Source organism: Olea europaea, chromosome 11 (genome assembly GCF_002742605.1).
Source record: "Olea europaea var. sylvestris chromosome 11, O_europaea_v1, whole genome shotgun sequence".
NCBI lineage: Eukaryota > Viridiplantae > Streptophyta > Magnoliopsida > Lamiales > Oleaceae > Olea > Olea europaea.
This window is the reverse complement of record NC_036247.1, coordinates 13,886,887-13,903,811: the sequence shown is the minus strand read 5'-3', so window position 1 is coordinate 13,903,811 and position 16,925 is coordinate 13,886,887. Positions and strand designations below refer to the sequence as shown.

General features: G+C 33.7%; 2 protein-coding genes across 2 annotated transcripts in view; both read right to left on the bottom strand.

The window, feature by feature from the left end:
• The window catches only part of LOC111404492 (lysosomal Pro-X carboxypeptidase-like), a 5,088-nt gene extending 2,342 nt beyond the window's left edge, over positions 1 to 2,746 (bottom strand). The window contains exons 1-6 of the mRNA XM_023033289.1: positions 2,317 to 2,746; positions 1,942 to 2,128; positions 1,687 to 1,820; positions 1,481 to 1,593; positions 609 to 852; positions 6 to 20 (exon numbers count right to left, since the gene is read on the bottom strand). Of these exons, the coding sequence (XP_022889057.1) occupies positions 6 to 20; positions 609 to 852; positions 1,481 to 1,593; positions 1,687 to 1,820; positions 1,942 to 2,128; positions 2,317 to 2,742 (1,119 nt within the window). The 5' untranslated portion in view covers positions 2,743 to 2,746. The remainder of the gene's footprint in view (positions 1 to 5; positions 21 to 608; positions 853 to 1,480; positions 1,594 to 1,686; positions 1,821 to 1,941; positions 2,129 to 2,316) is intronic.
• Positions 2,747 to 6,801: 4,055 nt separating this feature from the next.
• LOC111404491 (vacuolar protein sorting-associated protein 41 homolog) overlaps positions 6,802 to 16,925 on the bottom strand; it is a gene marked incomplete at its 5' end in the record, with an annotated part of 10,597 nt that continues 473 nt past the window's right edge. Inside the window, 18 exons of the mRNA XM_023033288.1 lie at positions 6,802 to 7,459; positions 7,534 to 7,615; positions 8,271 to 8,356; positions 8,460 to 8,540; positions 8,631 to 8,750; positions 8,829 to 8,906; positions 10,332 to 10,532; positions 10,746 to 10,811; positions 10,956 to 11,018; positions 11,089 to 11,244; positions 11,330 to 11,423; positions 11,512 to 11,615; positions 12,715 to 12,817; positions 13,661 to 13,751; positions 13,887 to 14,019; positions 14,647 to 14,904; positions 15,091 to 15,270; positions 15,376 to 15,645. Coding sequence (XP_022889056.1) covers positions 7,013 to 7,459; positions 7,534 to 7,615; positions 8,271 to 8,356; positions 8,460 to 8,540; positions 8,631 to 8,750; positions 8,829 to 8,906; positions 10,332 to 10,532; positions 10,746 to 10,811; positions 10,956 to 11,018; positions 11,089 to 11,244; positions 11,330 to 11,423; positions 11,512 to 11,615; positions 12,715 to 12,817; positions 13,661 to 13,751; positions 13,887 to 14,019; positions 14,647 to 14,904; positions 15,091 to 15,270; positions 15,376 to 15,645 — 2,613 coding nt within the window. The remainder of the gene's footprint in view (positions 7,460 to 7,533; positions 7,616 to 8,270; positions 8,357 to 8,459; positions 8,541 to 8,630; positions 8,751 to 8,828; positions 8,907 to 10,331; positions 10,533 to 10,745; positions 10,812 to 10,955; positions 11,019 to 11,088; positions 11,245 to 11,329; positions 11,424 to 11,511; positions 11,616 to 12,714; positions 12,818 to 13,660; positions 13,752 to 13,886; positions 14,020 to 14,646; positions 14,905 to 15,090; positions 15,271 to 15,375; positions 15,646 to 16,925) is intronic.

Sequence of the window (16,925 nt, the reverse complement as noted above, 5' to 3'; positions counted from 1 at the left end):
ATCACCATTTCGCTACAAGTCTAAGAAAAATGGCCAAATTTTCAAATAAAGTATAATTCGGCACATTCTTTAGCTCGGATTTATTTACGTTAAGTCCAATATGTTATGTTCAACTTATCATATAGATAGTCATATTCAATAATGGGGTTAATAATCCAAATGGTCACTGAACTTTGTAAAAAGTTTTCATCGGATAACTAAACTTTAAAGATCACTCAAGTCATTATTGAATTTTACAAAAGGTTTACACGGGATCACTGAATTTTAAAAATCACTTCATTCATTACTGATCTTTGCAAAAAAATTCCACGGGGTTCAGTGACCTCTGAGAATCTTTTTGCAAAATTCAATGAGAAATAATATAATTTTAAAAGTTCAGCGATTCTATGGAAATCTTTTGCAAAGTTTAGTAACCTCGTGAAAACCTTTTACAAAGTTTAATGATGACTAGGATGATTTTTAAAATTCAGTGACCCCATGAAAACTTTTTACAAAGTTCGGTGACCAATTTAGTTATTAACAATAATTTGTTAATCTATCATTTGAGACTAAAATATATGTCGAGATGAAAAAAGTTTAATAATGACATTGTGTGAGATTTAACTTACTTGCCATGCCCACCCAATTATTGGCTCACTTTCATAGTCATAGTCGTTTATATTATAGCATGGACTATTAATATAAGATTTGACGCCGGCGACAATCCGGCTAAGAATATCAGTTCCGGCAGGTGCTCCATCAATTCCCCTACAAATCGCCGAGACTGGATACGCTGGTGGAGCATTATACTGAGCAGCCTCTACGTAGATTAATTCCAAATAATGTTTCAGCTGATGAGGAGTGTTGAATGGCCTGAGAAAGAATATTATAATATATAATAAGTTTGTTTCATTTTTTCTAAGAATTTAAATTTTTAAATAAAGTAATTATTTAACAATCAAGTAATGATATTAAGCTCTATTAGAGTCGTTGTCATATTGTCAAGGAAATTTCCATTTGTACAGAATTCTAGTTCATAGAATTTTGCTAGAACAGATATGTATGGCCCCATGTATGATAAAAAAAATGTCAAAAAATATTACCCACCCACGCCCACTGTGAGTTGTTTGAAAAAATTCTATGACTTTCCTTTCCGTAAGTGCAGCACGACTCTATTGACAAATACATTATAACATTATCAGATAATGAGCAGTGACGATGTTGCCACATAGATTGATACTAAACACCGGTGAGTTGAATATCATTATTCTTAACAATATGGTACTATATATTTTATGAAAATTCTGTACTTCCGAGACTTTAATTTACTATATTGAATGTGTGATAGCAATTGTTAAAACATAATAAATAAATTCGTCCTCTGAAATAGTGTGAACTTTGGACGATTTGATCACTTTCCATAGAAATTAAAAGGGTTTTCAATGAGTTTTGCTTCGAAACTAGAAAGAATAAACAGAAATAATGAAATTAAAAGGATTACCTGCAACTGCTGAATTTTTTACTGAGAAAGGCGAGGCCATATGGTAAGGAAGCGACTTCGTCTATTTCAGACCATGATTTTCGAATAGTTTCGTAACAACTCTCACTGGCTTCCTGCAAATAAGTAAAAATAAGAATGAACCCTTTATTAATTCTCTTAATTTTGAAAATAGTACTAAAAATGTGATTTTTATAATTTATTAATACCTTGAAATCCTTAGATACGATTGAGTAATATCTATTTTCTGGGGTTATATTATCAAAATAGAGAATAGGTGCTGATGAGGCTAAAGCACCGATAGCAATGTGTGGATACTTGAGCCTAAACCATGAAGCTAGCACTGAAAGTGATCATAATTAAAATCTGGATTATAATTTAATTCATAACAGAAACAAGCCAAATTAAGGTATAATTAATTAAAAATAAGTGATAATTTTGTATAATTCAATTGATTTGCTGACTTCCTCCATATGATCCTCCAATCACAATAATGGGAGAATTCTGAGCTGAAAACTTTTCTTTTATGTGTATTAACAACTCTGCATAATCTGCTAAAGCTTGTGCTGAGTTGAAATATCCACGAGCATTCTCATCATTCATGGCTTCTTCCATTGTTCCAAATGGGACCGATTTTCCATAGAACCGATGCTAAAGAAAAACAAGAAATTGGAATAGTGAGATTCCTAACGACAGTTTTAAGGTTACAAAATACACAAGCAGTACTCGACTGGATAACAGCATAATATAAAAAATTACAAGACTCGACAATTGTGTTGAGAACGAAGTTAAAATAATTTTCGCTGTATGTGTGGAACATGCCCGAGTTGTATAATTACCTCAATGTATACTAGAAGAGCCTTGAAATGAGACGCTGTAGCTCTAAGAAAACCAATTTGCAGATCATACTCTAATGCTTCTTCTGCACCAAGACATACAAAGATTGGTGAGTTTGATCTTGCACCACCCCAGTAACTGAAATCGATCGAATATCTTTGTGGAAAGGTGGCATAACTTTGGGGTAAATAGTTGAAGTGATCAAGAGTTTGAGTGTAATAATATGTCATGAAATTCTCCGAAAGGGCAAATGCAGATAAATTTTTATTAGAATTTCTTCGATTAAACGTTTCTTTATGTGGAGTTAGTCTTGGAATTTGATGTGGAAATGCTGAAACATAATTCAAGAATATTAAGGGTAGGAGTATAGGGTACAATTGAAATAAAAGACTAAAAGATTTTAATGTAGTAGTTTTTTCAGCTGCCATATTGAGAATTGATATTTTATGTATGTTGTATTGTGCACTATGTATGGAGAATAGGAAACAGAAAATATATAGGGAAAAAAAAAAGTAAATATAGAATTTTTATTTTTTTTTAAATCTTATTTATCAAAATTATCTAGTTACATGGATTAGAAAGAATTGGTTAGTTATTAAAGTTTAAAATTGACAAAACTATATTCACATTTTGAATCTGTCCATCCAAAATATTATTTCAAATTAATAAATTATAACCATTTTTTTTAAACTCTCCCTATCCAAAACGATATTTCAAATTAATAAACAATATCAACTCCTTTAAACTCTCTCTATCGAAAACAATATTTCAAACTAACAAACTATATCCACTCCTTGAACACCTCTATAAACAATATACACCTTCCTAGCTATTTTCTCTCAAGATTTTTTCCTCTCTTTTCTCAATTTGTTGTGTAATCGAAATATGACCTTGTTTAGGTCAAAGGAAATGTTATAAAATGCAATGTACAGAGAATTAGACGATGCAATTTATTTCAAACTATTTGTTGACTTAATATTTAATTTTTAGGCGTGAAAACATTTTTTTCAGTTACCAGGTTATGGAAAAAACGTAATTTATCAGTAGAATTGGGATGGAAATGTAAGGCCTGTTAGTGGAAAAGAAATGTCAACAAAATAAGGTAGAAGCTATACCAGACTAGAGAATTTTAGATCGAATTGTGATTTTTCTTTTGACTACAAGTACATATTTGATGTACAGGACATGGATATAAAATGAATAATGTCTTATTTCGTTTGTTTTCTTTCAAAGTTATCCAATTTAGGTACATAGCAACGAATCTTGTTTTATAGTTTCTACTTATGATCGGAGAAGATAATAAACAAGATTATAGTTTTTTTATTTAATAATTCCAAATTTCCACGAAGAAAAAAAAAAAAACTCTACATATTTTTGTTATTCAGATTATTATGTAAACTAGCTATCATCGTTAGGACATTATAGTTTCCATGTAAAAAAGAACCTTCTAGTCAAGATTGCGATAATTTGCACCATCTTTTTTATATTTTAAGTATCTAATAATATAAGCACTAAATTCTAAATTCTTTGGATCAATTGAACACACTACATTAATGAAAGATTAACGTTTTCAAATTTTGTTATCAAAATTTTTCAACGTTCATTCTGAAATAGAAGCATGATACATAATTGCTATATTTATTTTGTTTTCATTTCCAAGGCCAACACATCAAAACAGTACTTTATGATCCATTCTTCAACAAATTCAATCTCTATTTTCCTTTGCATAATCAATCATCCCGGATCACTTTGATCTATGGTAAATAATCAGTTAAACTAATTATACATATGAAATCATTGTAACGGAGGTTATAAATTGTTTAAAATATTTTTCAAGTAAAGCCAATTTTCTAGTAAAAACTAGATTAATAGGTCCTTTAGCACCCTATGAAACTCAGGGAAAGAAATAATTTTCAATGCGTTAATTCATATGAGATTTTAGTACTAAAATTGAAAATATGTCTAATGTAATATGAGAATTATTAAAATCTTGAAATATTTTAGGATGGTGGACGCGACCAAACACAACATTTGGCCTATAGTGTGGCCAGCAGCCTACACGTTTGGAGGATTTTCAAAGAGGTTTATAAAATTCTCTAGAATTTTATGGAGCCTTGTACAAAATGCTAAGTCTGAAGGGTTGCATGGAAGGCCACTGAAAGAACATTTTGTTTATTGTCTACATTGTTCCAAAGTGGGAAGTGTATGGAAGCTTTTGGATTTCCATGTTATAGAGACCTCTAGAGGATCAATCCCAACCATTGAAGAAAATTAATCTTCAACGTCCATTCAAAGGAAATGGATCAATATAAGGACGAGGGTCTCATTTGCAGTCATCGAAATATAGAGATTCAAGTGAGAAAAATAGATTTCACTTTTTCGTCTAATGGTCTTTTGAAGTTCCCTAAAATAGTAGATGTAGATAAATTTTAATTAGGATCTTTCCGAATTAATATCTCATTATGTGGAGTTAGCCTTAGAATTTTATGAGGAAATGCTGAAACTGAATTCAATAAGATTAATGGAAGGATTAGAAGAGGGCAAAATTGAAATAACAGCCTAAAAGATTTTGATGAAATAGTTTTTTGTGCTGCTATATTGATCCTTTATATATTTTATATTGTGCAATATCACAAAATTATATCTTAAATAAGAAAATCACCTACTTTCATATGTTAGAAAGAATCAGTTTACTCATTAAAGTTTCAAATTAACAAACTATATCCACTCTTTCATTCTCTCTATCCAGATTGTATGACAGAAAATATCGTTACACAATATAAAAATTAAAATTAAAATTTTGATTTTTAATATTGTCTTGAGTTATTAAATTTTGATATGCAGCACTTAACATATATATATTTCAAGATTAATATTACACATTATATTGATGCTAGATAGCAAGGGCGGAGCCCAATAGAGTCCAGTGCGGGCATATGCCCGCACTGAACTTTTGGGCTCGACCTTTTTTTTTTTTTTTTTAGAGTTAATTCCCTCCAGCTCCAGCTAGCTGCCCAGCAAAGTCAACTAACCCATCATCCCATTAGCCCAACATCATCTCCCAATACCCATGATCCATTTACAAATACAAAAGAAAACTCATTCCCATTCAATTGAGATTATTGAATCAATTCAAAATTTCCAATTCCATTTTCATTTTTCAACCGCCCGCTCTCTAGCCTCTGTGAATCGTGACTCCGCCTACCGTTCGAGGCCACCGATCCGGGCTTCCAACTGCCACTGATTATAATAATTTCTGACAGTGCAAAACGCTTGAAGATATCGAGGTGCGCCTATCCGCCACCGAGTACGGGCTACCTCCAAAATGATTCGTCTTTTATTCTTAATAATCAAAATTTATTTTATGTTTGCAAAGATTTGGTTTATTTTATGAATTATGTAAGTGTACACGAAATTATTAAAAGTTGCGAATTTTTTGAGCGAATTTATTGAATTAATTGACAATTGGATTCAAGGGTTTTGTGTTTTCAGAGATTTGATTTTTGGACGGTGTAATGTAGTTGAAATTGTTGGTCTGTAGTAATTTTTAAAGTAATTAACTGTGTTACTAATAATCTGAATCAATCATTCTCATTTGAATATAATTTGATTTAGTTAATTATGTCTTTTAGATGCTGCTATGTGATTTCTGATGGTAGTTTTTGTAGATTCAATTAAATTCACGTCTCATAATTTTTTCTATTTACTAAATTTTGCTGTGTTTATGCATGTTGCATTTTTTTTTTCTACTTCCATCTAGATGGAACACTTCTCTGGGTGAAGTCCCAATTTTCAAATTCCACCGACCTAATTCGCTGATTTATTTTATTTTATTTTTTTTATTTTTTACACATATGGAATAGCAGCTCTTCAAATGATCGAACATTGGAAGCGACACTGCCACTGCCTAATCTGTGAGTTGCTTATTTTCGACGTTGAAAAAATTTTGCCCACACTGAACTAAAATCCTAGCTCCACCCCTGCTAGATAGCATTACTCCTAAATATTTGAAATAAAATTATATGCAATGATGTTGAGTTTAAATTCAACGCCGAATAAAGATGAAATAAATTGACAACCTATAAAAATTTAAGTTACTCATCTTGATAAGGTTGAATTTTTTTCATTCATATTTTTGTATCCCCCATTCATCATAAAAATTATCATATTAAATATGAATAAGCATGAATGATATGAAAAATACAATTTTAGCATCTTTTTTGACGTAACGCACGTTTTATTTCCACCATTCTGTATTAATGGTTGACGTAGTTAATGTCCTAGCACGTTCAGACATTGATACAAAAATATGAGTGAAAAAAAATATATATATAAAACAATCCATTAGTCATGCAGAAAGAAGTGGAAGGATCCACATATTGTTGTTCACGTCTATCACAAGGTGCCAAAAAAGCTTGAACTGAATGCAAAAAGTATGAAAAAATACATCACGTTTTAATCTCTTTTCTTTTTTCCTTTTTTTTGGGGGGGGGTTTCAAAAATTCTCCACGGCCACGAAATCCTATACCTTCAAAGGTCATATGCAGCCCTCGAACACATTAGCAATAATTATACAAAAATTCAAAGGCCTTTTGCCCACACAGTGCAACAAACAAAGAAATAGCTTACAAAGCCTGCCTCGTATATGCACACGCCACGCTGAAGACTATCGTACACAAATGAACACAAAACACAAGCTCAACCTGCAGCGGTAGTACACAAGATACAACGCATTTGAGGAGAACCCGAAGAAGTATCCTCCTCCTCATCATCCTCAGCGCCGCCATTATCATATTCGTAATATGATAATTCATCCAGGGGCTTGGTTGGAGTTGGTGGCTTCTTTTGCTGTTGACTAATGGAAATGGTGGAGTCCATTAGACATGTTGTGTGATAGGCATGACAGCAAAAGAAAGCAATAATTGACACGTTTTGTATTGAAAATGGATCGAAACACACGCAGCATCTAGCGCCACCACGTGTTTTCGACTTGACCTCCATGCTCCTCACACTCAAAGATCTCTCTGCAAACTGAGAAGACCTATTTTTGTCCCTCTTACTGCGTGCTCCATCTTCTTCATCGCTCAAGTAAATAGCTCGTCTTGCTTCTTTGTAGTACTTGATTAGCAAATTAACACAATCAGCCTGCAAGTAAAAATGAACTATCAAGCAATTATGGTTATAATTGTACCAGAAGTAATTATGGGCGGGAAGATTACCTTGAGTATGTCATTGCACCCGTGTCTAAGAGAAGTTTCTGTCCTATAGTCGGTGATGATTTTGACTAGACGATCCCTCAATCTGAGAAAGAATGGGTTTACAATTGAGCAAATTAAATGAAACTGCACCATCTTGGAGGGAGTTCATAATCTAAAAGTCATGACTACAATGTCAGGAAGAATACTACTAAATTTGACTTGGAAGGATTATAACAGAGTAATAGATCCATCACCTTGCATACTCATCCATAGATCAAATCAAAACGGCATCTAACGGTTTTAATAGTACCAAAAAATAGGACACTTTCAGATATCTAGCAAGCAGTGATAGCTAATAAAAGCACTTTATGGATTTTCCCGCCATATATGACATAGAAAAACCTTAGATCAGGATTCACAGATGAGTCGATAAATGCAAGAGCAATTATTTAAGTACAGTGGATTCTTTCCAGGCTAATTCAGACTTTGCAGGCACAATACAATAGCGTCATAGTACTACACAAAGTAGGGTCATGTTGCGAGCCGATAACGAAATTTTGACAACATTTTGGCGTGTTGAAACTTTGACTTTATGACCCAGTTGAACAACTAAATGAATAGGCAATTGACAAAAAACCAAAATGCTTTTCATCCAATACGAAATTTGACATGGATAACAGTTCATGTAATTGAAGTCATGCAAACCAACAACCTCAATGAAGCCCAAAAAAAAAAAAAAATGTAGAAAACATACTTACCGAGGAATCTCCAAGCCATTTGGCACCATATTTACAATATATAGGGGATCAAGATGGCCAACAGTATGCTCCAACAGTACCCCAACCTGCCAATGAATAAAATTAAAAAATAAAATAAAATAAATTCGAGATGTAGCAGTAATGCTTTTGCGATGAGCATTTGGTTGGCATTAAGAACCCACAACTTACCATCTCAGGTTTATTCAGGCATTGCTTGATTAACTCTTCCCAAAGGTCATCATCATGCTGCATACTTACAAATTCAATGGCCTGCACAAAATAATGAAATGTCTAGTCACTAAGCATTTTCAAAATTGAAAAGCAGAAAATGAACTAATTTATGGGAACAGAGAAAGGCACCTCTTCAATATCCCCCAATTTATTAATAATTACAGCTAGGGCTTGCTTTGAGTTTCCCATCCTTCCAAGGATAAAGACTTGCTCTCTCAATAAATCTCTTTTGACACAAATGTCATAAGCCTAAGATATAATTTCACGAAGTTTTAGCTATGACAGGTGATGGAAGATTATGAAGAATAACCCACTCAAGGAACAAACCTTTTCCAGTGTATAATGCTGACTACTACGAAGAAATGGAAGCAGCATTTTTTTATCGTAATCAGCATAGAGCTCAACCTGATGAAAGAATTCCAAATCAAAGAAAGAAATATTAAGACAACATATCCAGTTAAAAAATAATTTAACACAAAATAGTGAAATACAAGACAAGCTATTGAAACTGCAGTAATACCAGTTTGTTCCAGACAAATGTAGATGGCTGTCATGAGCCAAAATAATAGAAAGCTTTCTTTATCTTGTTATGATGAAGTTGGTGTGCTATATGTCTTAAACTAATAGAACAAATGAAGCTGACCAGAGGAACTAGCAATGCATACTCAACAACGAAGACAACATCATATCAAGAATAATATCTCCTCTCCATAACATTTCCAATCAACTTTTTAATTGTATATGCTACTGTAGATTGGCATAAAACTAACAAGCACGCTATCTCAAATTAATGTTATATGATATACAAATCAGAAAATTAGAGGGCATAGGCATTAGAGAGGAGCCGTATACACAAAAAAAAATACTCTTGTAAGATTCTAAACAATTTAAAAGCCTAAATGCCTTAGAAAGCAAGAAAACTCACTCTGCAACTGAATACTGCTTGCAGTATTTATCATGATTCAAAAATTTCAACTAATCAGATAAATTTAGTCAACAACTTGCACAGGCATTCAACCTGATCCCTAGAAGCCTTAGGTTACACTTCGCCCCAAATCCTTATATCCACAAATATATACATAAATCATCCTCAAGACCCATCTTTCTGAAAGTTCAAGATTATGAACTACGAAGGCATACACTTCAAACAAAGGGATATTATGAGGACTGACTCTGTTTTGTCTAACCAACAATTGTCTTCCTTCCCATTTAATTTTCCGTTTCCCATCAATTTCATTATCATCAACTTTACTTTTCTCAAGTCTCATGGCATTTCCACGAATTCTGACAGTAACACATCTCAAAATTTCTCCATACAGGGGTGGCTGGATGGGAGAACATCAAATAACAATTCAGCCTCAGCAACAAGGTCAGATTGTTTGGTCTAGTTGTGACTTATTTTTCTCACTCCTTGTGATGCAGTCGAACAACAAACAAGCAACTAAGTTCCTTAACCTATTGAGTAGCATTATGGTAACCCAACCAGAAACTTTAACTAAAGCATGGTTTAATCGACCCAATTCTAAAGCATTTTCATGTAGCATAAGAGGTCAATATGTGCAGTACATGTAATAATGCAGATATAGTCATGACAGAACTTGCTTTTTATTTAAATTTTTTTTGTTTCCTACGTCATTGTAATTTGTTGCCTTCCATTTTTGAATAAAACCTATAGGCAAAAGGATGCATATGATTTTCATATGAACGCAGTCAACTAATTGGCCTTTAAAGATTAACACATGAGTTACTGATGATAAGCCATTCGAAAGCAAGTTGAGATGGCTACCACTCTAAAAGAGTTGAAAGAAAAGTGATCCAATTACTACAAACCTGCATGTCATGAAAATCCTTTCCGGCATGTGGATTTGACTCAAACAGTGAATGCAGATATAGATGCAAAAAGTATCGGACGTCAAACTTATTCTTTGCAGCCATAAGTTGTGACACAACATCCTGTGGACTGATTCGGTCTCTATGCTGAATCAACAGTGGAATTGCACGTTTGCAGTCTATCCTCATAAGTTGGGCAACCTGCAAACACACGTGAATAAATGAAAATTCCTGCAAATAATGACTTAGTTAACAGGAAGACATGGATTCTTTTTTATATGGGATTTTATTGATGTGATAAAGAATATAAAAAAAAAATTGAGGATAAGTGGTCCCAAATTTGAAAATTCAAAAGATTAAGACTTTATGCTTGAGATATGAAAAAGATAATACCAAATGAAATTCAGAAAGTACCTTTTCACAAATTGCATCATGTAAATTGTGTTTTTCAACGAAGTCAAATACTTCCGGCTTCATAAGCTGAAACACACAGAAATATATGAAACAGAGAAAGCAGCAAGCCTCTTAAAACCATAAAATAGGCAAAGCATCCTTCCAGGTGGCACGTTAAGGATGCATTTGGTGAGGCGTGATAGTAATCAAAAAAGTCATGAACTGACTTACATCAGCATATAGGGCAAAAGCTTTCTCATATTGTCCGTCAATCACATATAGCTCGGCCAGAGCCTGATATGAATGTAACACTGTAAATGTATAGCAAGAATGCATGAGATAAATAAAATTTCTCAGGGCTAACCTCTTTGAGTGCATCTGTCATAGACGATGTATTAAGCTGAGGTTCTATCGCAGAGATAACGGGCAAAACAGAATAAATTACAGGCGGCCAAGATTTAACAGTTGATAGAAGATCCTTATGGAAGGATGGGTTTGTAGCCAAAGCAACAAGAGCAACCTAGATTAATAAACAATTCAGGCTTTATCAACAAAAGAAAAAGATGCATCAGGTGAGTTAGCAGACAATAGTAAGCATTGCAGACCTCATAAGCAGTGTCGCGTAATTTTGGATTTTCTGTTGGCATGTATGGAACTAATACAGGAAGTTGACGAAGATGAGCAAAATGGAAAACCCACCTGAAAGTAACCATCCTTCAGTTACTAAACGGAACTACAAAGGTCATATACATATACACATTACAGGCAAGCAAGTGCACACAAGTACCTTTCCCATGCAGAAGCTGATCCTCGCAACAATTTGGGACATAATGAGGCAGCTTCAGCATATTTCCGTTCCACAATTAGATGGTCAAGATATCTCGATCCCACCTATTCAGAGTTAACAATCTCAGAATGTCTATTTTCAAGAATATGTCAGAAAGAAGCTGCTCGTGTGTACTTGACAATAAACAACTTGGAAAATTCGTGAGTTTAAAATGAACATGAAGATTCTGCACAATCTTTTTTCCACAATAAACATGTAAAAGTCATATCAAAAACCAATCTAAAAGTTCTACTTTTTACAAGACAACAGTATTTCTATCAAGATTATAATGCGGACACGATTTTCTAATCGGCATAAAAAGCTATCACTAAATACCAAAAATCTAAGAATCAGATATAAGATCTTCTATGGATTATTCTCTTCTAGTTTTGTCCATTAAAGCTTCATGGAAGCAGCAGTAGTTGCACAAGATACAATCATATTTTTCCTTGAAAATTTTTCAATTTTATATGGAATTCCTTTTTAAAATATACGTTGTTCATTGACAGCTTCTTCATTCATTGACGACAAAAGAACATGCAATTCAAGCTCAACATAAACAGGAAAGCAAACGCCAAATTTACTGTGAACAACTTAGCTTGTTGAACAGTAATTGTTCTTCATAAACTAGCATTTGCAATCAAATCAGCAGAAAACAAATGATCTTGGATATTTGTGGGTGCCATTTGACACCAACGGAAACTAATAAATGTACTCATTTTCCACCCTCTCATTCATCTTCCTAAATCAATAATCTCCAACATAAGGCATCTCCTTATGGAAAAAATGCAATGAAGTAAGCCTAAAAGATTACCTTGCTCGCTTGATTAAGGATTCCATTCATTTAAGTGTTTTTACCCTTTTATGTATGAGTGTCAGACATTTTTACAACTACATCTCCAGAAAATTAAGGGTTGAATTTATGACACTGCTCAGGGAGTTCAATTGAAACAAAAATGAGTCCGCCAAGAAGCAGTATAGACATAAGCATATAATTGTATTAGACATACTCTGAAGAAATTTCATAGCAAACAATTTATCGTCTAAACAGTGCATAGAGAATGAATACAAAATAAGACAGAGAACAATGACAACACAACTGATAATACAGTGTAGCATCACTGGCCAAACGATGATTACCAAAGATGCAATCAAACATATTACCTCGTCAACAAGCTCACTGCGTCCCTGACCAGCTTCAACTGCTTCTAAGGCTTTCTCATGCCACCCATGTTGAAGGAGCCAAGATATATGATCTTCTGCATCCCTAACAACAAAGTAACTAAATAAGTTTACGACTTACATATTTTATAACCTTTATTTGAATAGAATCATAGATAAGTACAAGCATAGTACTGCAGACTAGTTAACCTTCTTTTTCTTTTTTATCTATTTTTCTGTTTTTTATAGAACAAGGAGAAACTTATTCTTCCATTGTAGTTAAAATCACAATCAAGACATCTAGAACAATGACAAAGCCATAAAGAATAATTACAAAATGAAGAATCTTACAGTAAATATCAACAGAATGAAGTGATGTGGATCAGTGAAAAACTTCATACAATCATTAATTGGATATAAGCTACAGCGTCTAAATTTTTTTAGATACCTTTAGAAGTGAATAACCACAAATATGGTACTTTGAATGAGGAAAATCCCACAGACATTTGACATCTAGCCCCTGTTTGACATCCATTACATCAAAACTCTTTTTTTTTTTTTCTCAAACTCATTTACATAATGAAATATTTTGCACATAAACCCAACATTTTCTACTTTTTAACCACACATTCTCCAAAAAAATCACTATTCTAAAACTCATTTTCCTTCCAAAAAAAAAAAAAAGACTAATTTTATGGATGTCAAACAGGGGCCTGGTAATTATTGATGCTGTAAAATTACCAGCAAGCTTAAGCCTACATCAATCGATCCTCAAAAGCTCTCATCTGATGAATATACACAAAGATAACTAGGAAGGACCAGTATAGGTCACACTAATTGAATTCCACATGAAACAAGAATTAATTTTCATATATCAACACCCCACGAATATAATGACACATAAATAGAAGGTAATATTTAATGGAAGTGAAGGAAAAGAGTCACCAACCTAGGTTTAGCAATAACTACATCCTTTGGCGACACAATATAGTACAATGGCTCGTCACCAGCAGCCCACTGACCTCCCGCATAGCTGCTACCTACATTCAAATGCACAAACATCATCTCTTTAGCAGCAACTCTATTTACAACATTACAAGTAGAACCAGAAAATAATGAGCAATGGACGATAGTCATCCATGATTGACGAAACTTCATAGACAACCAAACGATACCTGAGAAAGGAGCATGGGCAAGTGAATAATCTTTAGCCTTGTAATGCTCAAAGCCATGTACAGGCAGTGCATCTGTTGCAAGCTCGTCGTTATTCCAAGTGACGACTCGCACTTCTGGTCTCTGTGCATTCCCCTGCTATTACAAATTTATACATCTTTAGCAATTAATTTCAAGATTAAACAAGTTCAATATATAAATGCAAAAGCCAAGACAAAGAAATGTATTCTTTTACGGAAGGAAACTAAGCACGAGAAGAATTACGCATTAGAAAGGGGTGGGTATATAGATAATGTGATAGAGAACATTTGTCTAAGACAACTTCTGGATGATCATAATAGATCGTTAAGTTACATGTAATGGGCCTACAAATGCCAGCTTTGAAAAACTAAAAAATGGAAACAACGATAAAATACAGGAAAAATGCAAAACAAATGTAAAAAAATCCCAAAAATAGGTAGAAAGTAGGAGAAAAAAACAATTCATGTTTCATATGCATGAAATGTAAAGAATTTGTGGTCACCATTGATAGGAAAAGAATAAAGCATGATTAGATGGAACACTTTTGTATTACAAATTTACACCAACATTTACCCAAAAAGGAGCCAATGTTTGACAACACACAATAATTTCCACTAACATGGACATAGCACTAAAAGATGCGATAAGAATGTGATTGAATCAATAATAGAGATTAGAGACAACTAAATAGACAATCCAAAATGATTCACCAACACTCTGAGGGAAGAACAAGGCAAAAACCTGGCGAGATGGAACGGTGCTACTGAAATCCTCTCCATCTTCTTCCCCAGGGATGTAGGCTAGAACAACCAAAGAATCACCAAAGGGAGCAATTCCGGAAATGAAATAGGTGGTTTGAAAAGATGCCACAATATCCACCTTGTTCATGCTAGACATTGGAATGTGCTTATATGTCCCATTGGTGCCCGTATTCTGATCGGTTCTAATTGATGCAATTTTAACAGATGTTCCCCACCCAATGACCAACAGAGTATCATCCTGAATGTGATGTAGAATATGTCAAGAGAAAAACAGTATTATCTAAATCAAAAGTAATATCATGCATAATATTTTCAGTTACTAATGGCATAGTATTGAACAATATAATTATGTCCCTCTTTCAGACCATTCCACTTTTCATATAACTTCACACAATGTTCCATACCTTGTTTATCTTCTACTAACCTGCCAAACTAAGTGAGGGAGCAGAAGCTCAGGACGGGGGCTTCCTCGAGGTCTTTCAATGAATGTTATACGTTGATCATTAGCAGCATCATAAACTTTAACACCTGCATCATTAGCCCAGGCAATGAGACTAGTTCTCCACTTCACTACGTGAATTGGCCCTTCACCAGAGTGCAGAACCTGTGAAAAAGATAATCATTTCACTGAGATCAAGATTTCAGAAAGCTCTGTGTCCTTTGAATTAGCATAGGTTAAAAGTAGAATAGCTTGGGAACCTAAACAAACCTGGTCTCGATAGCCTATCCACTTCTTGAAATTAAAATATACATGGCCAGCTAGACCTCCAGTCACAAATCTTCTGGATGATTTCCTTGCATAATCTGGGTCTAAAGCAATGGCCTTCATAGGACGGTGATACTCAAATTTCATTTTCTCCTCAGTGAAAAGACTATTTATTACAACAGAACCATCATCAGAACAGCTCCCAATGTATTCACCTTCTACATCAAAGCAGATATCATTGACGGCAGCGGAATGAGCAGCAAATTCTTTAACCTGTAGAAGAGGTAATTTATTATTCATTTCAACTTTCAAGCATGCGGCTGCCTAATCAGGCAAGAGTATCATAAAATAAAATACATTTAAGAACTCAAACGAAGGATTGTGCATGATGAAGGGTGATAAAGGAGAATTGTGGCAACTGCCATTGCTCTGATGCTAAGGAATTTGAAGGAGACGGATTTTCTTCTGTATGACTACATTATCGTCTCACAGTCGTAAGATAGGATATTGATGTATATCAGAGTCCTATATTGAGTTCCAAATATTCTGGATTAGTTTAGCTCAGGTATTCATTGTTCGGTTTTCCAATTTTCAAGTCATGTATGCTGAACTCATAATAAAAATAAGAAATTCATACATGAACCAAAGCAACCTTCCATTTCTATAAGTGAAGAATATTATTATTAGGTATTTTATGCATTATGAAATTGTTGAGCTATTGGAGATTTCATCTGTGCTTCAGCAGCATAATGTAGAGGTGACGCCCGCAGGTATAGTCAGTCATTTAACTGATTCTCTTGAGACAAACATGATTGAACTGAGGTAAAATTATTTCGGGTCATAGACTAACAACATAAACGGTGCTCGTGTTGAAAGTGAATTATATCCCGTCCAATCATTTAATGCAAGTCAAATCTTCAACACTTCCATTTTGACTCTGAATACTCGAAGCTCACAACTAACGTGCACAAGTTTAAGAACATAAAAAATGCTTATTTCAGTAAAAAGTCAAAGCCACAGCATATTAGATAAAGGAATTTGTTAACCAACACGTACAAAAAAGATTTCTTTTTAATGAAGAGTTAAAGTGCAATATTTTTAAATCATGTTAAGTGAGCAAAGATAATCCACATATAACTTATACAATTATGCCCGAAAGATTTCTCAATCTCTGATATAATTAACATCAATCCCTGGTGTGTTCATCTAAAAGAAGGTCCTGGCACTTTCATCATATGAGATTGTGAACTTCCCCAGCACAAAAGATCTTCAGCTAACCATTATCTATTTCGTTCATGTCCTATAGACAACCTTGGACAGCATCAATTTCTTGCAAGCACATGTATGTTTCCATGTCTGTATATGTGGAATAAAACTTAAAATAGTTCTTTTTCTTTATTTAAGAAAAAATATTATGTTCATGAGAATTCGGGCAAAATTCTAAGACAAAAGTTCAATCAGCGTTAGCTCATTCAATGATTTCAATGGTAAGTCAAACCAATAATTATAGCATTTCCCGGTTATCCAATTCACATTCCTATTCAACCAACAAC